At 39.6% G+C, this 27,160-nt stretch overlaps 1 protein-coding gene across 2 annotated transcripts in view; it reads left to right on the top strand.

Moving 5' to 3' along the window:
- The window catches only part of LOC111867508 (microsomal triglyceride transfer protein large subunit), a 46,289-nt gene extending 19,851 nt beyond the window's left edge, over window positions 1–26,438 (top strand). For both annotated transcript variants that reach the window (XM_023857453.2, XM_023857452.2), the window contains 14 exons: window positions 455–651; window positions 2,850–3,053; window positions 3,648–3,797; window positions 4,877–5,042; window positions 7,988–8,133; window positions 10,212–10,372; window positions 12,035–12,195; window positions 13,701–13,816; window positions 15,518–15,892; window positions 18,102–18,383; window positions 20,853–21,062; window positions 21,759–21,913; window positions 22,108–22,275; window positions 26,144–26,438. In XM_023857453.2, the coding sequence (XP_023713221.2) occupies window positions 455–651; window positions 2,850–3,053; window positions 3,648–3,797; window positions 4,877–5,042; window positions 7,988–8,133; window positions 10,212–10,372; window positions 12,035–12,195; window positions 13,701–13,816; window positions 15,518–15,892; window positions 18,102–18,383; window positions 20,853–21,062; window positions 21,759–21,913; window positions 22,108–22,275; window positions 26,144–26,288 (2,636 nt within the window). In that variant the 3' untranslated portion in view covers window positions 26,289–26,438. The remainder of the gene's footprint in view (window positions 1–454; window positions 652–2,849; window positions 3,054–3,647; window positions 3,798–4,876; window positions 5,043–7,987; window positions 8,134–10,211; window positions 10,373–12,034; window positions 12,196–13,700; window positions 13,817–15,517; window positions 15,893–18,101; window positions 18,384–20,852; window positions 21,063–21,758; window positions 21,914–22,107; window positions 22,276–26,143) is intronic.
- The last annotated feature ends 722 nt before the right edge of the window (window positions 26,439–27,160 follow it).

The raw sequence follows: 27,160 nt of genomic DNA, 5'->3' as shown, positions 1-27,160 counted from the left end.
TAGTCACCGCCGTGAAAGCCTCAAATCTTACTAAAGCAGTTTGTACATACATTTACTGCTGTACTTTAAAGGGACAGACATGTGAGACGTACTTGTTAACTATGAAACCACAGACTGGAAGATTTCCTATTCAAATTTTGTGTTTAATGTAATGAAATAACAAGAGCTGTGCATACAGAAATCCGATTTTTTTTTTGGAAAAAAACAAATATGTAATAAATTTTACGGCCATCGGATGTGCGGTGTTTCGAGGACGTGCCTGCAAATTCCGAGGTCACACGCCGACCTTTCGCCTTATGTTTCGGTAGCGATATACAAACATCCGCAAAGACACTCCTGAATGATGCCGACACGTTACCATACGCCGTGCCAGTAGCCATGTTGAAGACGGTGGCGACGCTGCTGTTGCTATGGCCGCTGATATGTTACGGCTTCGTGCTTCTCTCATTCCCAGCCGCTGGCTCCGCTGCTGTGTCCAGGCACTTCCAGCTCGGCACAGCACACGTGTACCGCCTGGAGAGCACCGTGCTGTTCAACGAGTCGGGGCCCCGGGTCGGCAAGGATGTCGGGTATCAGGTTACTGCTACCCTTAACGTCGGGGTGCTGTGGCAGAGCCCCTTCGACCCCAACGACAAGCTGCTCCAACTAGAGGTCAGTATAACTAACACTATGGAGCTCGGTCCTTCGTGAGAAGCTGATAGTTGCTCAGCTATTCAAGGCCCTCATGTAATTTCTTTATGGAACCAGAAAGTTCATAATCGTGCTCACATTTTAAGTTAATTTTTTTTTTAACGCTGGGAGGCCCAATTTTATTCACACCACAGACTGTGAGACATTTGAGCACCACTAAACATGACTAGCACCAGTCTTATGGTTCACATACGCGTATAGGTTTATTCACCGCAGATTCAGTAGCTTAGACTACAGTGTCGAATATTGTGGTGACGAGTGAATAATGACTTCATAAGGATGTGTTCTAATTTCGCATGCGATTCATGTATTTTCCTCAGTCATGATAACCGGTTTACGAGTCGAGATACGAACCTGGGACCTGCAGAACACGAAGCAAAAGTACTAGCTGCTCGACCAAACGCTCCTTAGACATCAGTGTTAGCCGATTATCTATGAAGTATTATAATGCACAGAAATCTACTGTTACTCTTTAACCCAGGTTTTTGTTACTATCAGTCGTCAACCATTGATGTCATTAATTCTACACGTAATAATTAGAAATACGTTAAACAATTCTAGAATTAAGAATACACTCACCAACCACGATGAGCTGTTCGTCTGCATTATGAAACCACATACAATGCCCTTCCGTCAAGTTCTGTTGTCGCACTAAGCGATTTTACGAGTATGTTACTTCCCTCTCCACAATTTGTAAAGTGAACATGTCTTGACGCACATTTCTTCTTACGTTCGTAATTCTGATTTGCACAGTGAAATGAAAGATTTTCTATAAATATACACACGTTCTGTAATAATCACGAAATATCAGTACTGTTGCAGCGCTACTCGAAAATTGTTATAAGTACACCGCTACTATTGGATAACCACGTAACTTTCTGAGAACAATGGTTTTGACAATGTTCCCTCCATTATCAGTATATTTGAGTTTTCATTCGATGTTCAATAAACCTCGAGCGACAATGCATCGCTTTCGAGGTATCGAAATGTTGCCAACGTGGTGTTTATATTTACCGCAAAGCGCAACTTACTAGGTGATTTTACAAAATCTTATTTTATTCACTTTAGAATATGTTTATGTTGATTTTTAAATTTTAAGTATAGATATTAATTTTCATACAACGGAATGGAGTAGATATGGTTTTGCTGCCAGCTTAGTTTTAAATGCATTGAATTAGGCTTTTCGTACACATGAAAGAAACCAATATATATTTGTAAGAAAGTAAAGAGAGGTAAAATTGCAATGGAATACATAACACCTGCAAGGGCCGTATTTATTCCTGTCATTCCGAATATGCATATATGCTCCATGATGCAGTTTAAATATGTAAAGTTACTGATTCACAGAGCCAAGAAATTCTCTGCTGTCATAGAACCCGAAGGCTCAGTAGTGTGTTAAAAAAAGATCCCGCCATTGAACTCCGTACTGAGCCAGTTAAATTAATTTTCATATCCAGCATATCTTAAGATATATTTTAATAATATCCTCCAACATTCAAGTCTCAAAAATGGTCTCTTCCCTTGAATTTGATCAAAATTTTGTATGTACATGTCATTTTTATTTGTGCGCTACCCGCCTTACAAAGCAGATCAGCCTGGATTAGTCACCTTAGAAGTACTGGATTAAGAGTAAAATTATGAAGTTCTCCATTTCACCATACTTTTATATGTTCAAATATCATCCTTTAAATTACTCCTGCTTCTGCTGCTGCTACTACTACTACTACTACTACTACTACTACTCTATGTCAAATATTTTGTGTTGAAAGCAGCAGCAGCAGTAGTGTTAGTAGTAGTAGTAGTAGTAGTAGTAGTAGTAGTAAAAATAACAATGAATGACAACCCCAGTGATACTGATGTCTGGAATAAATGCTTGTTATATATATTTTATGTCATGACTCTAAGAGCCAGGGGGAAATTATCTTTACTGTGATGCAGCTACAGACCTCCACATGCCCTCACTGAGTCACTGTATACATATAATAAAACCTGTTGAATGTTTTGTTGAATTGTGTTGCATACTGACCTTACATTATCACAGTGTGACACAGCTGTAAGGGCCCAAGTTAAATTGCCTGTATTTATCGTTCAACCAATAAGCTATAAAAAGGTGTCTGAGGAAACTGCACGACATTAATAGTATATGTCTTTGCCAGTAGCTGTCTTCACCACAACTGCATATCAAGTCTAGAAAAGCACCAGAACCAGAGGGGTTTGTGGTACACACATCCAAATTGGAGGACTTGAAGAACTTGCCATACTTGGTGCACTGGAATACAGGCAAGATTGAGCATGTTTTTCTTGCAGAGGGTGAAGACCTGTCCATGGTGAACCTCAAAAAAGGGATTGCTAGTCTTTTCCAGGTAAGTAAGCTCTTGATTTTGATCAGTGTAGATTTATATATCATTATCATGCCATGAAGAACCATGAAGATGCTGAAGTGAAGCTCCTTTAATTCTTAATATTGAACCCATATGGAAATTATTGGACAGCTTCATATTAATTTGTAATGCCATTCACATTAAAATAGGTCTTAATTACTGACTGAATAACAGATAACTTGCAGATGGAATGATTTTGGTGCCCCCTTAAAGATGTGGACCCTCTGGATATTTTAGTATGTAATTTATTATAAAATTGAAATCAAGACTTTTTCACCAGATTTGTCTCCCCAGAAATTCATATGCAAATGTTGCCTTTGTCAAGTATTTTGACATTGAATACCATTTTTTGGTGAAATGTTACCTTGGGTCTGTTTGTGAATAGAGAAATGGTAAAGGAGTAACTTGTTAGTCATTAAAAATAATCACATGATTCTCGGTTTTATATGGTTTTCAGAATTTCACTTCAATTAATAAAGATTAGAAGCAAGAATGTACAGTGTATAGAAGAGGTTAATTTTGCATATCCCTAAAGTAAAATATAAATGACCTCAGTTTAACATATATTGTGTGCAGTTCCAGATTTTAGATGTGACTCAAACAGAAAAGGATGCATCTGGCAAGTGTCAGGTATCATACAAGTCACTAGATCCACATACGTTCCTCAAGACCAAGACTGATTGCATCTCAGGGAAAACAGTGCCTTTCATCCTACATCCTGACAAAGTAAGTGCATTATGATCAGAATGAAGAATTTTTGCCAGGGTCCAAGGTACTGGATCATACGTGATACGAAGTTCAGTGGATACAAATTTTACATTAAGTCACATGCACCCTAAATTCCATTAAACAAGCAAACAAGCAAGAAATAAAAATATGAGATACTATAAGGAAGTTAACAGGTACAACTAGCATTTACTGCTGTGGTTTAGTATTTTTATTTATTTACAGTATTTATGTTTTTTATTAAATAATTTTCTTGGGGAGTAAAGCTCGGCCAGTGCATAAGGCTGACAACCTTACCGCCATCTTTGAGCCGATTGTCTAGATAATGTGAGACCCTCAATGTCTCACAAGCTTATGGCCCTTCATGGCTTCTTACAGGGATAGCTTTACTTTCTTTTTTACCATGTTTTTTAAATGGTATTGCTTGTAACTCAGACTGTATAGCATAGAACATTAAGGTAATGAAATGGAAAGGATATAGGTTGAAAAGGTCATGGCATAGTTTGAGGCACTATGCAGGCATTTATCTAAAGGGACTGAGGGAAACAAAATATCTCAGTATAGTTGGTGCCCTAGACAAGATTTCAACTGGGTTCTTCTCAATATAAGTCACAAGCATTATTGCTTGAGCTGTCTTGCTCAGTTTCTGCATTTTCAAAAGTACAATTCATTAAGACTAAATTTAATTTTAACAAGAAGGGCTGAAGAGATCTGCAGATTTTAGGTAATTTTGAGGTATTTCTTGTTTCATGATACAGCATGCTAGAATTGTGTTTCAGATTCTGTCTCATAAAAAAATGGTTTTTCTATTTCATGTTCAAGTTTATTATGCAACATAATAGCTTCTTTCTGTTTCATAATGCCCTTTATTTCTTTGATAAGTGTCCCTTGCTTCTTTAACTTACCCATGTAGCAAAGACCTTGGTGTTATATAGAAAATCCTGGATCCTAATGCATTAGAATATATTTACACAGTACCTGAAGTCCTTGAGTTCTGCTACAGAAGTATTCTTAACCACAATTTCTTTCTTTTCAGTTTACAGAATTGAAGTTTACCATATGATGTTTTGTTATTCCAGGTTATGGGAACATCGGTTACCTCGAAGAGGGAGGCGAAGTATGTATTGTCAAATGATATGTCTGTTGTGAAGTCCATCATGGCAAGTGAGACACACAACATGGTGGTGGAGATGTGGAAGGATGCTGGGGGCTCTGTCAGCGCAAGGCAACACCTTTTTTTGACAGGTACATCACCGAGATTGAATTACTGTTTAAGCCAGGGGGGATGACACATTTCCCTTATATGTAACACCGTAGTTTCCCCTTCTGTGTTAAGAACTTCAGATGGGAGGATGAAAGTTAAGCAAGTTACCTATATTTGTTGTTAATGTTTGTAACATTTTCTGTTAGAGAATAAATGAAATTATTTTAGCCACTAGTGCAGTAAATCTGTGGTCATGCTATAGCTAAGGTGATTAGATATCAGCCTCTCATATTAGGGGTTCAGGTTCAATTTCAGTGTGGTCCACATGAGATTTATGGTGACAAAAATATTAATGAGGCCGATTTTCCCTCCTGCTGTTCCATATCTATATCCAAGGCTGGAAGTGGGGATCAATCAGATGCTGTTTACTTAGTACAGACTTCTTTCTTTAATGAAGCTGTTTACAGAGTATTAAAACATTATACCAATTGTTATCAACAACAATACATGTAGGAATGAATTCTGCAGTTCCATTGTAATAATTTCCCTTGTAACAAGTGTTTATCTTTTCCTGGGTTCTTCTGCCCCTCTGGAATGTCTACATACATACATACATACATACATATCATTACAGAACTCCAAACAAATGGACATGAAGGTCATCATACAAAAATTTAAACAAACACACAGATAACGAAATAATTAAAACTAATTGTTTATGTTATGCTCCACATATTCAGAAACTGTATAAAGGAATGTACTGAAGTATGTAGTACTGAAGAGATATTTCCTTCCCTGTCCATATCTACCATTGTAAGTCAAGCCACCTGTTATGTTAACATGACTCTGGTCCTTGGTTGAGGCTTCACCTGTTACCAGTTGGCAGGTTAAATTCACAGTGAGAATGTTTGGTTGAATTAGAGGTATGATTTGTGGATGGATGGATGGATGGATGGATGGATGGATGGACAGAGAGATGGTGGGGCATCATAATCCGGCCCTTGCACTGCGACCTTATAAATCTATTGTGCTTCCCTTTTTGATTAATCCTTTATTAATCCTCCACTTTGAATGAAGTGTAGGACTTTGCTTATGGGGCCATCATAGTAGTCACTTGGTTACATAAAGAACTGGCACAAGTGACAAGATCTTTGATAAGCTATGATGGCCTCACACTCACACAGGATGTGTGTGTGGCTGATTCATCTTCTAGGCACCTTTCACAAGTTGGGTCATCTGTCAGTCCCAGTATGAAAAGGTGTCATTTTAGGTGACAATGTCCTGTAAATAGTCCTGCCACCCATCTTAATTGGTCTCTTTTTAATTTCAACAGATCCTTTGTTCTTCTGGCAGATGACCCTAGTATAAGTCCCTTTGCCTGCCTAGGTCCAGTTACGGACTCCCAATGTTTTTTGTGATTTCTGTTCGCCTAGTCCCTGACTGCTTTCTTAGCAACTCCAATTGGGATGCCACAAGCTGGTTCAGGTCCTATGAATGGCTGTTCAGATCCTGTTCTTGCCAGCTGATCTGTGGTTTCATTCCCAGCAGTACTCTCCTACTGAGATGCCGCAAGCTGGTTCAGGTCCTATGAACGGCTGTTCAGATCCTGTTCTTGCCATCTGATCTGCGGTTTCATTCCCTGCAATCCTCTCCTACTGAGATGCCGCAAGCTGGTTCAGGTCCTATGAACGGCTGTTCAGATCCTGTTCTTGCCATCTGATCTGCGGTTTCATTCCCTGCAATCCTCTCCTACTGAGATGCCGCAAGCTGGTTCAGGTCCTATGAACGGCTGTTCAGATCCTGTTCTTGCCATCTGATCTGCGGTTTCATTCCCTGCAATCCTCTCCTACTGAGATGCCGCAAGCTGGTTCAGGTCCTATGAACGGCTGTTCAGATCCTGTTCTTGCCATCTGATCTGCGGTTTCATTCCCTGCAATACTCTCCTACTGAGTTGCCGCAAGCTGGTTCAGGTCCTATGAATGACTGTTCAGATCGTGTTCTTGCCAGCTGATCTGTGGTTTCATTTACTGCAATATTCTCCTACTGAGATGACCAAGGTGCCATCCTTGGCGAGCGACTGGCTTTGGCTGGACAATTTTCATAATAGGTGAATAATAGAATAGGTGAATAATAGGTGCCTTTTGCAGCTGGTCAACAGACCGACCTATGTCCCTTATAATGTGTATACTTCGTGACGTAATCTCCAGATTCACCTTTAGGTTGTCCTTGTACCACTCCCAATTGGTTCTCCTGGGATTCCAGAAGATAACCTGATTTGTTGTTATGTTGCCAGCTAATTTCTACCCCAGTGCCATGCAGACCTCAGCACAATGCCACACGCCTTGGCTTAGGTGGTCTGGTCCTGTTGAGAATAAGACCATCACGAACCTCCAGGATCTAAAGTGCATGTTCTGGATGAGAAGAGGTGTCCCATAGGACCATTAGGAGTGTGACACTAGCTAACCATGTGGTTGCAACCAGGGAGAATTGCATGAAAGGATCACCCCTGGGGGTGGCAAACCACCCCTAATTCCCACTTCTTCACATAGGTTGGCTAAACTGTTTTAAGAGTGTTGACTACCTTATTGGTACTCTAGGGAAGCAACTCAAGTAGCTGGAGCTACCCCCATATGAGTGCTTTCTTGCATTCATCCCAGGCAAACCGCATGGGAGGCTCCGGTCATAAAATGCCATTGTCCTTTATGGGAGCTTAGCCACCAATCCTGTCTTGTCATACTAATCCAGACCCCAAGACTGACTTTGCCCAGCGGGACCATGAGGTGTCCCAAAGCTGTGTCCCGATGCACCCCCGGTCCATGATGTACCCCCACCAGAGACACAGCCATAGTTCAGCCAACCTCACTGAGGATGTCATCATTACTACCTGTATCTCACAACCTCTAGTAGGTCATAGTTACTTCTGCCAAATTAAGGTAAGTTGTGTGCTGAAACTGCTCTATCCAGCCCTGTTACCCTCTTCTTTCAGACACTGATGGCAAAGTGCTGCCAATCAAAACCTCATCAGTTGAAGAAGCTGTTCAAGAAATAGAGAAAAATTTAAAGACAACATTTACAAAACAAATTCTGGTAACAGAAAGGGAGCCACCAGCCTGCCAAGAAGATTGTCCTACAGTAAGTAGACCAAAAATCTGTTAAACTCTAAAGAAGAATAAGGGGGGAAGACTGCAAATTGGACACTTGTAGGATCAAGGAGGTGAAATGCAAATTTAAATTTGTGCCAGGGACAATTTGACTGTATACTCCACTTCATTCTGTTTGTTACATCTGAGTTTTTGAATTTTGGGTAGAACAGGAATCAGCCATGATTATATCAAAGATTGTATCTAAATTACCACATGCTTCCTTTTTTCCTCTTTTATGTTTGTAACAGAACAATTAACCCCACAGTGCCATGTGGGTTAAAGATTTCTCATAAAACTTATGTGCTATATTTTAAAAATAAACATTTTTGAAACCCAAAGAATAAATTTAAATCTGTCACATACTGAAAACAAACAAGGCATAAAATAATTTATTACTAGGGTTCCTTAATGATCACAGAATATAGAACAAAATAAACAAAGCCTATATGTAATTCAATATTAATTGTTCCTATTGTTGCTCTTTCAAGAGAGTGTAAAACCTGAATCAAATCTAAGAAAACTGAAATATAGTGCAACGTTAAGCTTTCCATCTGCCAAGTATATGCCTAGATGAAATATAATGTAACATTTATGCAATTCAAACTGCATTATTAGTTGCTCCTTCTAATAGACATAACATATGGTTCAAAAGTATTAAAATGTCTAAGTAATGCAATATTTTGCAATTATTCCCTCTGTTGAGTATAAAATTAGGACCCCCATACACACACAGCTTGGTCTTCTGATCGACCTTACAGGCAAAACTTTTACAGTTTGCTCTCTCCTTTTCCTTCCCCATACACGCGCAGATGAACCAGCAGGCTGCATAGAGGTCTTCGCTACTCATTCCAGATTTCTTAGCCACCAATACTTTCTTCCGTTCCTTTCTGAAACTGATACATAGATTGTTGATCTTCTTCAACACAGTTTCCTTGTTAGCTTGAGGATTAATTGTTTTAACTTTTTTCATTAGTGCTGAATAAGCACTCTCTTTTATCTCACGGTTGTGGTATTCTTTGCTCTTGACATTCCAAATAGAAGGATGGCCATGAAATTCTCCAATAAATTCAAGTAAAAAGTCCTTTGACCATGTCGCCATAGCACAAACTACAAAATCATGGTGCAAGTTTCAAAATATCATGTTCTTGAGAAATGACATACAATGCGAAACAGTACTGAAGAATATAAGACAGCAGCAGCAACTGAGTGATTGGCCTGCCGGTATCGTCACACATGTGCGTTCCATCTATCATGTGATATGTCCTGCAGGTAGAACTGACGGTTTCCTACAGTCCAAATGATTGGCTGGCCGCACCACACACTTGAGTTTTGTCTTTCAGTCTTCAACAGTGCAGGCTGAACAGGAGGCCAAACTGTGTGTGTATGGGGGCCCCTAGATTTAAACCTGCATAACCTATACAGAATTCATATTGCATTATTAATTGTTTCTTGTAATGGACATAAAGTTTGAATCAGAACTATAAAACCGTATATCTGATACAACATTGATTGTTCCTTCTGTTTAATATAAACCTGGATCAAAACTAACATAACCTACACACAGTTTGTATATTGAATTATTTATTGTCCCTTCAGTGGGTATAAAGTGTGGATAAAAAAATCCCTGTGAATAATTATTTTTTTCAGGAGTTGAAGTTTAATAATGAATCATAGACTTTACCCTTCTGATCTCAGTTATGGTTACTATAGCTCATAACTGGTTTACTCTTGCACTCATTGATTTGGCTTTGATACTGAAATGCTATTTCATCAATGTGATGTAAGATCATATGTAAGGGTGACAATGTATGGCCCTTTTGGTTCTTGTTCTACTCCCTCAAGTAATGTACAGGACAGAAAGTGCTTTGGTAGTGGAAGATTTAATGTAAAACGAAATTCTTAGGATACATGTAAGCATATAATTTTCATAACTGTTAATAATCAAATAGTAAACCCAAATACAACTCTGAAAACTTATTAAGTCTAATAAATGCAGGAATAAATACGAATCTGCTAAACACAGTATGGACTTAGGAGTTCCCATGTTAGTTTATCTTTATCTTCTAGCTACATAAACTTGTGAAGGAGAATCATGACCATCTGAAAGATGAGAACATTGGAACAACACGCTCAGCCACTATATTCATCAAACTCTTGAATGTTGCAAGGGAATCGAAGATGGAAGATATTTACAAAGTTTTGAAGAGTTCAAAAAACAAGGATATACTGTACGTACCATTTAGCATCTAAATTAACGTACAAAGGAAATCCTTGTGTGTGTTAATCAAAGAAATGAACTGTACCTGTCCTATTCTTATTGTGATCTTATGTTCTTGAAAAGAAGATATAATCGGTAGAAGATGCCGTTAGAACAGTATGTACCTTCAGTTTCTCTCTTTCAAATTATGCTCTGTCTAATGACTTCTGAGCCAAGGGATAGTTTCTCAAAAGCCCAGAACTTTATATTTATAACAAAATCTCTCTGAAGATTACTGTCTTCTGGGATGTGAAACCATGTAGTCTGGTAAAACTTTCAGAGGAACCTGGTGCCTTCAGTCAGCAGGCCCCTCTGAAACATTGATACATTTCTAACAGACTACATGGTGTCACATCGCAGAGAGCAGTTGTCTTGATATTCACCACTGTGGGAACCTCAAATCTCACACAGATTTCTCCCACCTGCTACCACTGGATGTGAAAATTCTGAGCTGGAGACAAGCCCCTACATCAGTGTAGTGGGTAGTGATGCTCCAGTAAACTTACATGGCATTTGAAATGAGTTACTCACATTTTTATTAACCTTTTTATGTGTCATTAGATCACACTCTATATACACACATTATCAAAGCAAGTAAAACTTCAGCCATATAAATCACAATTATATTGTGTTAGATGCAGTAGCATAAATTTGAATTTATTATATGCTATGTGCTCATATTCCATTGTCTTACTTGTACCCAGCTGAAAACTGTGTGTGGCTATGCTTGTTTGCAATCTCAGAATCATATAAGTTTGTTCAGGACTGAATAAACGCTGCCTGATATATATTGTCGCGTATCGGGCGTATATCGCGACAAATAACTTCATGATGTATTTGATGTAGCGAATTTTATTTCACATTCGCACTTACAATCACCCAAATTACAGATTTACGATTACTGCTATCTGCAGTATCACAATTAGCACACTCCAAATGCCACAATACAACTGACTGGCTGACTTTACGTCTCGACTCGGCGACTGTTACTTTATAACTGCTGGTAGCCACATTAGAACTGACCGTGAATAGCCTTCGCTGCGCCTCATGTAGCCTCGATCGGACCATACGGAAAACGGCCGCGTAATAGGCACCCTCTTTGCCTGGCGCAGTGTTGCTATGTAACGCTAGCGGAGGTAACCGCTGTTACTATCGTAACGTCGCCGCTGTTGACTCGCGTTGCCTAGCGACTGCGATATCCCTCGGTGACGTCACCGCGGAGGGGAGTGGCGGGGCGGGAACTCGCCCATTACCGTAAGAATGCGAGCGTTACATTACCGCCACGTACCGCTGGGGAGGTAGGGGTCAACATGTCACAATATTATTGGTTTCTGGGTTATGATACCACATAGTCTGATAAGTAGGTTCCATTGTTTTTGGACAATAAGGCTACATAGTGTCAACCCAAATGATAGTATGATTGGTCATAGACAGCTGTCATGCAGAGGGAATTTGTGTTAGTGGGCATTTTGTGTAGAAACAGAAAACTGTGTTGGGATATTATTTCCAGTGACCTGTCCATGTAAACAGAAATGTTTGGATCATTACTCCCTCCCATAATTTGTTTAATTGCAATTGAATCTCATCCAAGACATTGCAGTAAGGAAATAAGTATGAGTTGTGTGTTTTTGAGGTTGCAGTTGTGTGACTTGGTTGGAGCTACACAGACAGTAGCGGCACATGAGGCTGCAAGGAAGTTCCTCCATCTGGACTTGGAGTCAGACCTGGACATGAATGAACGTTACTTTTGGGCTCTCTCACTCGGCTCACATCCACAGCAGCAGGTCATCAAGGGTGAGGCTCCTTGTACTTAATTTGTTATGGTACAAGTAAATGAGGTGGATCTTATTTAACCAGTAAAAAAATAATTGATACCTCAACAATATATGAAGATTACTATCATATTTTACAACACCTTCAGCGTCTGGACTATATAGGATTAAATAGTATGATGATGGATGAACTGTGAAGGATCTGGTTGGAAGTAATTGTGGTGTAATTGAGGTACCATTTGCTTGGTGGAAATGAGAAAAACTATCCAAAGCATGACTGAATGAGCAGTATATTCTGTACTGGGACGTGACATCATGTAATCTGCTAAATTGTTTTTTTCCTCCCTATAAAGTGTTATTGTGTGAGATTTATGGCTCTTATAATGGTGACTGTGAAGATATCTTTTGCGTCGGATGTGATGTAATGTATTGTGGCAGATATTAAAAATATTCAGGAGGCCTCTGCTGCTGTAATCTTCAGGTTAGTAGGAAGCTGGTCCTCTGAAACAGTTTCTGCCAGTTTACACTGTATCACATAATGGGAAACATAATTTTCATCTTGGCACTTACCTGAAGAGAAAGCGGCCTCCCTAGTCTAGGGGTAACGTTCCCACCTCATGACTCAATGTATGCGGGTTCAAACCCGGCGGAGGTTGTGGAATTTTTAAGGGCGGAAAAATTCAGGGAGCAAGTCCCTCCCGTGTCTTAGATTTACGGCACGTAAAAGAACCTCATGTCTCTAGGAGACCTCTGAGCTAAATTTGGCCAAAAAGTTTCTCGCCCAAAGTAGTTTCCAATGCCTGTGGTAGATGGGGGAAGTATTAGGTACCACTGCCAGAGGAGGGGGGACCTCTCTGACAGAAAGGGACTAACTATTAGATACCACTGCCAGTAGAAGGTTGGAACCTCGCTGGCAGAAAGGGGCTGATAGTAAGCACCAATACCGGTAGGGTATGGAGACAGTAGAAATTAAAAGGGGGATGCACAATGGACCAATAACTGGTCTAAGTGCATGGGGAAGCCCACCCCCTCAATACTGAATACTGAATACCTGAAGAGAATGAGAAGGCCAGTCTGACCAATATTTCAACTGGATACTGTCAAATACAAGCTTTATAAAGTTCTACTGCTACACCAACCTGCTCACTACGCTGAAGCCATGAAAAGAAGTTCCCATGGATCAACCCCCTTGAGTTCTTAACAGTTCCCTTCCCGTATACTTCCCTGTAATCACCTCCGTTCATCTAACTGCACTGTTCACACAGATGTTGGTAGTGACAACTTCACCTAGCAAAAAGGGTTTTGGCCTGGTTTACATAGGCCTCAGGCAGATAGAGAGGAATAGAACAACAGGTAGAAAGTGGGAAGGCTGGACTGTTGATATCCCCACTATCCATGGGACTTCTTTATGTGGCATTACTATGACTTTAAGGTTATAGAGTTGCTGAACATGTCTGGTCAGACAAGTTCTGCACCCTTCTATATTGTGCTCTCAATACACTCAAGATCATTTTTCTATGCCCACAGATGTACTGACGTTAACATACAAAGACTTCCCAGAGAAGCTGTCAGAGACTCTGGTATTGACAGTTGCAGCTTTAACTAACCGGTTCATGAAGCTGCCAGGGAACAGTCAGCACAAGGTTAGATAGCCTGCATTGCTTCAAAGTCATAAGATTCAGTTATTTTTTGTTTTTCACTGTAGGGGAATTGTGGACCTATTTTATCAGCCCTTAGTGATAGGTTGGTGTGGAGCATTGGTGTAGTGATAAGTGGCAGGAGGAAACTGAAATGCTCAGAAAATATTGTCCCAATGCCATTTTGTCTACCAATAATCCCACACAGACTACCCTGGGACTTAACTCATGTCTGTGTGGTGAGAAACTGTGAATTAAATATTTGAGCCATCGCTCAGTGTGTGACAGTTATACTACAGTGTTAACAAACTGGTGACAGATGTTCAGGAAGGCAATACCAAAACATGCAATTGCACACAAGGCTGACCTAGTTCCATCTGCATTCCAGCTTCACAGATTAACTCCCTGAGATCCCTTAACCCTTTCCAGTCAAACATAAATATATAATCAGTAAGGTGACTGCACTTCCAAGGACAAGTGTCGATATACTATCGACAAAGTTTGTTTTGTGTTTCTGCAGTCATATTTCGATCATACATCACTAGTTGGCACTGTAGACTATACCAACTCATGCATGAATGTTTTGTCTGCCTCCCCCTGCCATCTGGAAGTCATAATTTGAACTTCTTGAGGAACGAATGGTATTTATATATCATGGTGTGTCACATGTTGAATGTATAAGGGGTGGGCCTTCTTGGCCCTTGCACCGCGATGACAGTGATCTATTGTGCCTTTAGTAGCATGATTTTATATTCAGATGAACCACGGTCCTCTGGATTGAAGAAACTAGATATAATACCTTGTGTGATGTGGTGAAGAACTCGATATTGACTATGATGAGATTAATTGGAAATTGAAGGAGAAACTGCGAGTGAAAACTCGAGCAATGAAATGTCGGAAAGTGAGAGTGAGAGCAAAACAAGTTTTGTTTTGTGTTGGTGGGTTGGAAGACATTACAATTTGCGATGATGCATGTGGGGAAATTATGCCACCAAATAATGCAATCAGGCCATCAAAAAGACAAGAGTGTACATGGGGTGATAAAACACATAGAGAAACAATTTAAGAAACATTTTTTGCCGGGTAAAAACATTGTAATGGATGAATCAATAGTTGGGTTCAAGCACAATAATTTTTGAAACTTGTAATCCCCCTCCCATAAAGAAGTGGGGCATCATATTATTTGCAGTAGTTGAAAGTGACACTGGTTACATTCACAGTATAATTCCAAATTATGGAAAACTTACAGGTGATGTGTGTAACTTACCATACTCTGAAAAACCGTTCATTTCAAGAACAGTTCTTTCCTTGTTGGACAGACTATGACTCAGTGTGTCTAGTACTGAAGACTACCGCCATTTCACTGACAAATATTATAGCAGTATTGAGTTGGCCCAAGAATTGAACAAACAAAAATGTAAGTACACATTTGGCTTTTAACTTTATGATCTTGTTACACCATTTTTTGGGGAAAACAGTTCACTTAGTAGCTCGGCAGGCATTTAAAAACCCCTGACAACCTGGCTGTGGAAATTTTTCTGAACGCGATGACCAGAAAGGGTTAATATTATCCTTCCATCTCATTCTGTTTCTTCTAAATCGTCACTTTTTAAAACTATTTCCTCATAAAACTGTGTACGTTTGTCTTTCCCAGCCAAATTTCATGCATTGATACAAAACAATTCAAATTATCTTATTTATATGCAGGTAATTGGGGAGGTAAAGATGTCACTGGTAGATGGTCTGTCCAAATGTGCTAATGAAGAATGCAAGCAGAAATATTTACGTGGCTTGAAGAACCTGGGGATTAGAGACACTGTGCCGCTGTTACTGCAACATGCTTTGTCTGGAACCAAGAAGACAAGTGTCACTGCAATGAAAGCCCTGCGATCATTGCCACCTGCTGCTTGGGATGACGATGTTAAGACAGCAGCGACACGGATATATTATCAGCTGGGTAAAAGGTTTGACACCAGTTCTAGAACTCTGGCTGCAGACATTCTGCTGGAGTCTAAACCAAGCCGTGAAGTTCTTCGAGAACTCCTCCTATCTCTGGCCTCGAGAGCAGATCCAACTTATGAAGTAAGTCAAATACAGTGAAAACCCCTGTATAGTTTCTTGGTAAGAACTGGCCCTTAAACACTAAACTAAGGGAAACTTTAAATGGCGGAAACTCAGTGCTGAGATTACTGACTTAGGAACTAATGAAATTGAATATTAAACTAGGGAAATGTTAAATTGGGGAATATTATTTAGGGGGCTCTGCTGTATGTTGGTGTACAAATACCAGCAGTATAACACACGCAGTCACAGGAGCAAGACACAACACAAAGCACAATAAACACATGAAAGTAGGAAGAATACTCTGATAGAAGAAGATAAGTGTGACTCGCGTATTGAGATACGACATAAGGATGACAAATCCTGAACAGTTTTAATATTTTTAATATTTAAAATTTATCAATATATATGACGAATATATATTTTAATTATTTTAGTATAAAGACAACAGGGCATGCAATGAAGTAGTTCGACGTACATCGAAAAGCACCTGAAGATGGCACTTTAGTGCTGAAACATGTAGTGCAAGAGAGAAGAGTAAGGTGAATAAATGTATGCACTGTAAGACGGTCTGAATAAATCATGGACATAAATCAGTGCAACATAATGCTAAAATATAACATTACAAATCATTTTTTTTTATTTGATATTTCTAACATCTGCCTTCTCAGTAGTGTGAAAAAATCTACTCATGTTTCCACTTTATAAGGCATTCTGTTTAGTCTGACACTAAGAAAGATACTGGAGATGTTCATTCATGTTGGACAGACCTTGCATTATGTGAAATGTGCCTCACTTGCAGAGTCATGGTTCCATAAATAAAGACAAAGATACAGTTACATGGAAGTGTGTCAGTATTGGCAGTGAGATGTAGTGGTGAGGTGTAGTCTCTACAATACTTTCATATAGTTGCCAAATGTCTGTTAGTCCATAAATTGTTAAATTGTGTTTGTCTTCTTAATTTGCAAATATAAGTCCATTGATACTGCCAGAATTTTCTTCTTTGGTGGGGGTGGGAGCAGGAAATTTGCATTGAAACTTACATTTATGCCATTAGATTATTTTAAATGAGTTTCCTAGATTATTTGGGTTTATTTTTTTATGCTTTCTTAATTGTGGGAGGGGTGCAGATGACCAGCTACCCCCTCGGCACCTATAATGAAGGCTGTACCCTACTTTTTCTTTGAAATTAATGTAAAAAAAAGAATGATCAGGTTTTTATATTTGTTGGCTTTATTCATTGCCAGCAAGGAGCAGTGTGCAGCACAGTCATCTTAAAAATTTGAGTTGTTTGCTTATAGTTTTTGTACTGTACTAGTAGTTGGTTGAGACACTATGCTACAAGCCGGAAGGTCACGGGTTCAAGTCCTGATGAGGTCATTGGATTTTTTTCAATTTACCTAATCCTTCCAGCCACACTATGGCCCTGGGGTCGACTCAGCCTCTAACAGAAATGAGTACCAGGAATTAATTAAATAATTTTCCTGGGGAGTAAAGCGCGGCCGGCACGTTAGGCTGACAAACTTATCGCCATCTTTGAGCCGATTGTCTAGATAATGTGGGACCCTCAACGTCACAACACTATGGGCCTCCATGGCCTGTTACAGGGTAGCTTCACTTTTTTAGTTTACTAATTACAGTGACAAATGCAAATGGTTATATTTATTTCAGTAAAAATTATTTGGATGGGGTAGGGGGTGAGAACGAGGGTCCATGGCAGAAATCTTGGGAACCACTGGTGTAGACTTTTCTGGCTTTTGACAACTTAGGCAAGGGTAGAGATGGTAGATCCATAGTATGGGTTTTGGTATTGTCAGGGGTAGGGCATACATGAGAATGATTGTCTGTAGAGAACCTGCAGCTTAATAAGGGCTTTGAACCATAGAGTGAGGGCCTGGTTTTCTTAATGTTGCTGAAGTTTTATTTTTCATAGAAGAAGAAGATTTAAACCCATGAATAGAAAAATACACAGACACGTGCATACACACACACACACACACATCTGACCAGAGTTCAAACTCAGAAGTCATGAGTGAGATTCCAGTGTCTAATGTAAGTCCACCACAACTCATCAGAGTATAACATTAATATTCATTTGAGATAAACAGTTAATAGAATTGGAACTAGATTGAACTAATTAAGGATAAAGTCTCAACTAGCACTGTTGAACTTTTGGTTTCTTTATTAACAGAGCTGATGGCTCACTGAAATTGGTAACACTGCTTCACAGGTGCAACAGTACGTGCTGCAGAGGATTAACCAGATTAGTGACAGAGATCCAAACTTTGGTGCACAAGTAGTGTCTATAATACGAGAAGAACACAAGAAGCTCAACAATTACCATGTGATGGGTCAGCGAGGGCTCTCGACTGCTTTCATGAGGTCATTCCTCTCCAGTCCAAGTGGGAATGGCAGCCTGGTTGCAATTCAGGAGATAGCTGGTGGGATCCTCAAGAGAGGTCTTGTTGATGTTGTCTTGGAAACCCAGGGAACATCACAGGAAATCTTCACAGTGAGTTCCATCTGTGAACTTGTATGTGAGATAGAAGAGGAAAGAGGGAAAGGGGTGATATGCTTATTTTTCATTTAATTGGCACTTAAATGGTTTTGCGCAGTTATTATTAGGATGACAAAGTCAAGAAGATGAGATGGGCAGGAGAGGTAGCATGCATGACAAATATGAAAGTTTTGGTCGGAAAACCTGAGAGGAAGAGACTCCTTGGAAGGACTGGATAAATGAGAGGGAAAAAATTGGTAAATTTCATGATAAGATGGTGACTGTCAGCTTCTTAATAAGGGCTGTGTTCCATAGTATTCGTTAGTGAGTGAAAGTGCAGTGGAATCCCATGCTCACTCATGGAGCTGAGCCATGCTTGAGAAGCTGCCACTTGTGCAGCCACTCACGAAATTCCCAACACTTTATGGAACCTGAAGGTTCATTACCGTGTTCACAAGAGCCCACCACTGGTCCCTATCCTGGAGCCAGATCAATCCAGTCCATATCATCCCATCCTATCTCTCTAAGATCCAATTTAATATTGTCCACCCACCTACATCTTGGTCTTCCCAGTGCTCTCTTTCCATCTGGCTTTCCCATCAACATCCTATATGCATTCCTCATCTCTCCCATTCGTGCTACATGCCCTGCCCACCTCATACTCCTTGACTTGATCATTTTAATTATACTTGGAGAAGAGTACAAGTTATGAAGCACTTCATTATGTAGTTTTCTCCAACCTCCTGTCACTTCATCTCTCTTTGGTCCAAATATTGTTCTTGTTCTCAAACACCCCCAATCTATGTTCCTCTCTAAGTTGCACACCCATACAGAACTACAGGCAAAATTATAGTTTTGCATATTCTAATTTTTATGTTTTTAGACAACAGATGGGAAGACGAAAGGCTCTGGGCTGAATGGTAGCAAGAATTACCCAAGTTCAGTCTTATCTTAATTTCCTCCTGAATCAGGTTTTGATTTGTTATAGTCATTCCCAAATATTTTCAAAACATCTGTTACCTATCTTTATATCATGATTTTTCCCTACATTTTGGTGATGAGACAGCAACATATACTTAGTTTTCTCTGTGTTTACTTCTAGACCAACCTCCTTACTAGCATCAATTAAAGTTTATGTTTATCTTTATGGTATCGATATTATCACATAGTAGATTCACATCAGCATAGACCAACAGCTGATGTGTCCCATTTAATTTCAGTCACACTTGGTTTTTTCTGAACTTTCCTAATGGCATATTCTAAAGCAAAGTTGAAAAGCAGTGGTGATAGAGCATCTCCTTCTTTTAGACCATCTTGGATAGGAAAATTACCAGACAAATGTAAGATTTAAGGCTTTCACGGCGGTGACTATGAAGAAAGCAGTCTTCTGGGATTTGGCACTGTGTATATGTGGTGTTAACCGACGTTTCGGAGGAACGTATCGCCTCCATCTTCAGAAGCAGACTGCTTTTACCGGTTCTCACGGTCTCTTTGCTTGCAGATTTCTTATATATTTTTTCTTCTACCCTGAAGATGATACGTTCCTCCGAAACGTCGGTTAACACCACATATACACGGTGCCAAATCCCAGAAGACTGCTTTCTTCATACCAGACAAATGTTTACCTATACGGACTTTACCATACATTTTGTTTAAACGCATTTTAATCAGCCTAACTAGTTTCATGGGTATCCCAAATTCTGCCAGAATATTGTACAATACTGCCTCTCAACTGAATCATAGACTTTCTTGAAGTCTAGGAATAGCTGATGTACTGTCTCATTGTACCCTCAGTATCTGACGAATGCCAGGGATCTGTCTGTAGTTGATCTGTTACGTCGAAACCCACACTGATGATCCCCAATAGTTTCATCTATGTATGGACTTAACCTTGAGAGAAGAATATTGGATAAAATTTTGTATGAAGTGGATGACAGTGATATCCCCCGATAATAATGACAGTCAGTTTAACACCCTTCTTGTGGATTGATACAATAATAGACTCCTTCCACTGATCAGGAATTTTTTTCCTTATTCGAAACACAGTTAATTAGCTTATGGATCTGAGAACATAATACTTCACCTCCTGCTTGAATAAGCTCTGCCAGAATTTGATCACTACCTGGCAATTTATATATTTTCAATTTTGCAATAGCAGTTTCAAACTCAAAAGGGCTAGGATCAGATACTAATGGTTCAGCTGTCATTTCTGTCCGCCTAACATCAATGACCCTATGTACATTCAATAACTTAGAAAAGTAGTTCTTCCTCCTATTCAGAATGTAGGAATCTGCAAAGAGATCACTATTCTCGTCCTTCACTAAGTTACTTCTAGGTTGGTGATCCCTCTTGAAGTCTTATATTCCTCTATACAAGTCTCTAATGTTCTTGTTCTTACTCTTCGTTGCAAGCTCATTAATTTTGTGTTATGCCATTCCTCCATGGTATTCAGATAGTCAGTGAATTAACATCTGCTAATTCCAGCTGGGTCTCTTTGCTGGAGGTCTGAGTTCATTCGTCTCATCTGATGAGGAGCCAGTTGATTCAGAAGAACCAGAAGAATCTGCCACTGCTGGCATGGAGATAACAGCGCTGGGAGTTCAAATGCGGCCATTTGTATTCTTCAGTGGACAGGGTGAACTCATGGGACATGTCTGGTCAGGAACTGGATCAGAGAAAACACCAGCCTTCCAGGTAAATAAAGGATCAATATAGTAATTGTATCACAGTAGATAAAACCCACAGGTAAACCCCTTAAAGCACAGTGGTTGGTAGATGTATAACCCACTTTAAAATGATAGAAGTCTCTATTTTGCCCACAGATTGGATTTATGTGTTTTGTGCGAGTCTCACGATAAGGAGCAATTATTTTCCTTAACACAATTAACTGCCTCATCTTTGTATTGGATGGGGAGTGTGTTTCCTTTGAGGTAGGAACCGAATTTACATATATGATCGTTGGTCAGAAACTAATTTAAAGAGCATGTAATTGACAGTTTTTTAGTTACAATCCAAGACATAACAATTTCAGGATAATTCTACTGACATCCCACTAATTTTCAACATACTCTCTGCAAAAATTGAGACACCATATGGTGGGATGAGTTTTTTTTTCTATTTTCTTTTGGTAGAAGGCATGTCATTTTCATTCAGTTCAGTATCAGTCAAGTAGGCATGCTTAACTAATTCATACATCCAAAAAGTGGTAAATGATAGGGAAATTGACATTCAGTTTTGCCAGGAATAAACAAATACTTCTGATATAGGCTCAGTAAGAGTAGGTCCTTTGGCTGGGAGAATATAGGCCTTTTAAACTTACTTTCTGACCACTCCTCATATTATTTAGAAACTTCAGAGTTTGCAGGGTTAAACTGGATGCTTGTGTTTCAGACGCTGGCATTGCTGCAGGACCATCTACAGTACCTTCCCCTCCAGTCTGGATTCGTTGCTGAACTGAACTTGATGGGTGTTGTGTCATTTGATTTGTCTGGACAAATTCAGCTCAGCTTGTGGAACAGAAATGCACATTCACTTGTTGAGAAAAAGTACGTTTATTTGTTTCTGGAAGCTGTGAATTTGCTGAAATTACAATCTTTACTCATTACAATTGCTTGGGTGGACCATTGCAACATGAGGACTAACCCACATGTGTCAGTGATAGGAAAACATTGAAGCAAGATGAAAGTTGTGTAGAGAAATGCACATTATAAAGTAATATGGTGCTTATGTTTGTTGCTAGTGCTGGCATCATGATACAGGGTGTCATGAAGGTTGACTCATCATTCGTGAGGAGCCAAGTGGAGTTCACCCTTGCAACAGAGGCGAAACTGAATCTTGTGTCAGACATTGATTTCTACAACAGTGTTGCCCTCTGCCTTCAGTTAAGATCTCCAGACTCAGTCATTAAGTGAGTATAGCATTAACACATGACTGCTTATTGGTTTAAGGCTGACTGGCCTTTAATGGTTATTAACCTTTAACTTATGAATGTTAGATATATCTAACAATTAACACAACGAGATTCATCTAATGCATTACACAGTACACCTGCACCCTTTGGGAGTGCTGGCAGTTTCATCCTGGGGTTGAAACAACAACAAACCCATGCGAGGTCAAGTCAGTGGTTCATTCCTTAGCTCTGAACAATGAAACTGTTTATCACGGTACTGGTTTCAATATTATTTACATTTAGATATGACTGTTTATGACCAGGTCAGCCAAATAGAGCACAGATTTGTTTTCAGAACTGAGAAGTAAATATTCATTTGAGCATGCTGATTAGTGCTACTTGAGCTTGCAAGGAAGTGGGTCGTTTTCAAGGATTTGTTTTCAGTAGCGAATTATCAGTCAGAAAGTCAATGTCTGACTGTCAATTATTTATTTATAATACATTCTTATTTTGTGTCTTGGTAGAGGTATAAAGCCATTGAAGACAACAATGCACATATGGGCTTTGTGCTGATAGGATGATAAATAGTTATGGAATTGCCTGGAGGATATGGAAATCGACAAAGAAATTGTTTATCCACCTTCTGGACATGACTATTCTCAATGCCTATTTACTGTCGAAAAATGACACACAAAAAATTCCATGAAATCCTAGTGCAAGATTTGATTGTACAGTCGCATGAGGTGAATATCACGGCCAGTGGCATTTCTTGGGGGAGGCCAAGTTCATCTGGGTCCCATCTGAGTCGACTAGAGGTGAAACATTCACAACACTGGCCATCCAAAGGGAAACAAAAACGTTTGTGTTTGCTAAATAAGAAAACCAGGAGCACCCTCTTCTATTGTAAAAAGTGTGATGTTGGGTCTGTGTGTCGAGGACTGCTTTGACCAGTGGTGCACGAATGTCAGAGTGTGATCACTGAATGGAGTTATCATAAACTGTGAAGTGACGCAGTTTATACTTGCTTACAGTCTGAACAAAGGCTTACTGTATATATATTTTTTTATTGCTAGTGAAGTGGGACAAAGTCCCTTGTACTGCGGCCACTTCTGGCCTATTGTACCAGCCCCAGATGATAGGTGAGGGTGATTGTGGAGCAGTTGGTGGAATGAAGATTGGCAGGGGAAACTGAAGTACTCTGAGAAAACCTGCCCCAGCGCCACTTTGTCCACCACAAATCCCACTTGACCAGACCCGGAATCGAACCAGGGCCGCCACAGCGGGAAGCCAACGGCTAACCGCTTGAGCTATGGCGCGGCCATTATTGTATATAGTGTGATTATTTTTTACAAAATCAAAATGTTTGAAGTTTCGAGAAAAACTACGGGTAAGTCCTTTGGAATTTCATAATATACAGGGTGTCCCAGGAGGAATGTGCCAGACTTCGGGAGGGTGTTCCTTATGTTAAAGTGTGCTGATATAACCCAAAACACCTATGTCCAAAGTTGAACGGTTATGGAGATAATGACCCAAGAAAAGTGTGGTCTTCTGGTGGGTCCACGGACTGTACCTGTCAGCTGAGAAGTCTTATCGATGTTTGTCCTTGAGTGTGGTGATGACGGCCCACACTAGCTGTAAGCTTATGTGTTTCCTTCAAGGTACATTGCGGCCGCGTTGTGAATGGTTGGTAGGTTAGTTGTGCAGAGTTGCTGAAATGCCTTTTGTGTTTTCACACATGGAATATTGTGATATGCATTTCGTGTATGGATTTTGTGGTGGCAATGCACGTGCTGCTGTTGAAGAATACCACAGGCGTTTTCCCAATTGAAGGATTCCATTTTGAAGTGTATTTACGCGAATTCACCAGACACTGTGTGATACTGGTTCTATTATGAGTGTTTCTGTACGCTCTGAAAGGGAGGATGTACGAATGATAAACACACGAGAGAATATTCTTGAGATGGTTCAGAGAAGTTCACGTCTGTCCACTCGTAGAATGGCCTCTCACATTGGCGTATCATGTATGCAGGTGTGGTGAACTTTACATGATGAAGAGCAGTATCCTTACCATGATCAAAGGGTACAACATCTGGAACCAGGCGACCATGCTCAGCGTATGGATTTGTGCCACTGGATAAAAGCTCATCCCGAATTGTTAAGCGTCATTTTATTCAGTGATGAGCTGTCTTTTACTCGGGACGGTGTAAATAATTTACGAAATGTGCATACGTGGTCCCATAATAATCCACATGAGATAATGGAAACAAAATTTCAAAAGAGATTTTCTGTGAATGTATGGTGTGGTGTGCATGGGAACAGGTTGATCGGACCTTTTGTGTTTCACAACAATTTAACTGAAACCACGTATGAAGCCTTCCTGAGGAATGAGTTACCATGTTTGTTGGAAGACATCCTGTTAATGAAAAGGAGCCAAATGTACTTCCAACATGACGGGGCTCCCCCAAAATTACACTCAGCACATGAGACACTACTTGGATGAATCCTTCCCTAACCATTGGTTAGGTCATGGTGGGCCCGTTGCATGGCCACCGAGGTCGCCAGATCTTATGCCTCTAGATTATTACCTCTGGGGCCACATGAAGACGTTAGTCTATGAAACTAAGGTCGATTCACGAGAAGCACTGCGGGATCGTATTTTTGCAGCGGCAGAACACATACATCACCATCCAGGCAACAATGCTTCTGCTACCCAATCCCTCATGATGTGTGCCGAAAACTGCATTGCAGCTGGCGGAGGACACTTTGAACAGTTACTATAAAGCAGGTACTGTATTTTAGTACAGTTATGTAGTCGGCTTATACCAGAATGTGCAGTCAGCCATGTTACGTCAGTGCTTGCCATTCATGTGTCCTGTATAGTGCTTGGAACCCTAAGGACAACTATGACATGGTGTGCGAATTTTTTTATAGTTCAATTTAGTGGCTTCATGTCATTCACAAGTTAGTGTGATGTTACGTACATTATTAACATTACAGAAACCACATATTCCTGCCAGTTTTAATATGTATTTGGTAATCAACAAGTGTGTAACACCTATCAAAGTTTCACACTTCTCTGGCCATTATCTCCGTAACCGTTCAACTTTGGACATAGGTGTTTTGGGTTATATTGACATACTTTAACATAAGGAACACCCTCCCAAAGTCTGGCACATTCCTCCTGGGACATCCTGTATATAATAAAGATATTTTGCAGTTCATGACAAAATAATCACAGTATATTTTCAATTGTAAAAAATGCTCTTTTGTGTATATGTAAAAGAAATTATTGTTTTTCAGGCTATTTTTAGTTCGTATTTCTACATTGCAAAAAAACGGAAAATATGTAGTTTTTCTGAAAGGCTGCAACTTTAAAGACTTAGGGCTAATTAAATTCTGGCCGCAGCAGGCTCTCGACAATTTAAAAGTCTGTAATTTAAAGGTTAATGACTCAGTAATTAAATTTAGCAAATTAAAACTTTTAATTAAATGTTCATAATGGTATTTGCTTTACTACAGACATAATGACTATGGTATGCCATTATGGTTTAGTTGCCAGCCTTCATTGTGAAAGTGGATTTGTGTTCATATTACCCTTTCGCTGTGTGGAAAATGCACATCATTAATTATGTAGCTTTATCATTGAGAAAACTGTCTCTGACTTGCAGATGCCTGTTTCAAGGTGTCAGTGAATGTAAAAATCAAAGATATGACACTCAATATGCAATAATATGGTGGCAAATTTGTGAACTGGGCATTGGAAGGCTTCCAACAGAAATATGGATATTCCTTAGGATTTTATAAAAGAACTTCCTTAATCAGCTGAATAAGCAATACCATGTATCATGGTGATAGTGTAAAAAATGACTGTATGATAATGTTTCAGACATAATGTGTACAAGGTTGAGCGGATCCCTGGCAGCAAACATAGGTTACGCAAGGCAAAGTACAAAGTGATGAAGGTCCCTGGCAAGACCTATGCTCTCAACAGGAAGAGTAATGAAATGTGCAATGTCATATTCAAGGAATAATGTGATGTGAACCACTAACACTGAATGTGACTCGTCATAAATGGGGAAAAGCAGCAGTCAACATTTGTGAATATTAATTAATATGATGCGTGTCCTGCAGTAATTTATCTACATGTATCTTTTGTACATAATACATTCCTTATTTACAGATATTATTATTATTACAAATTTAACAATCTGTCCATGAAACCTTGATGGTGACTCCCCTTTTGCCCTGAATATAACTGTATATGCTCAAATGCAATGTGGAGTCTATTGAAATATCATTTTAAAAAAGTGACTTCACAAAATATTTATGCATGTTCAGTTCTGTTGGGAATTCTTTTGGAACCTGTCACTGTAATTCATTTAAATTATGTTCTCTCCATTGCAAAAAGAATGAAATTGAACGTTTTGGTTGACTCCTTCAGATTCAGTAAGTGCCATATTTGGATCTTGGTCTCTAGACAGACTACTCGTTTTATGACAGAGGTTTCATGACTTTCCAGTGTCTCCAAGCAGATGTTGGGTTAGTACCTCAAATTCAGCCACACTGCTTCCTTCCACAGCCTCTCCAATTCATTATCCAATCATCTTTCCATCATTCATGCTATGCAATCACTTACTCTTACTTTCTCATGGAGCTGAGCCCTTCTTGAGGAGCCGCCAATTCTGCAGCTACTCAAGAATTTCCAAGCATCTTATGGAACCCAAAGGTTCATTTCTTTTTGCTATACAATCACACCTATTGAAATTGTTGCATAAACCATATATTGATCAGCAACAACGTTCAAAACATCGGTGCCAGCGGGGGGGACAAGAGCATTCTAGGCATCTACCCTCTTTCCTTGCTGACATTTTGGTAAAACCCTATGTTGAAATATATGGATATA

Source organism: Cryptotermes secundus, unplaced genomic scaffold, assembly GCF_002891405.2.
Source record: "Cryptotermes secundus unplaced genomic scaffold, Csec_1.0 scaffold1089, whole genome shotgun sequence".
NCBI classification, from domain to species: domain Eukaryota; kingdom Metazoa; phylum Arthropoda; class Insecta; order Blattodea; family Kalotermitidae; genus Cryptotermes; species Cryptotermes secundus.
Note: the sequence above shows the minus strand (reverse complement) of the source record. Positions and strands in the feature narration are given on the sequence as shown.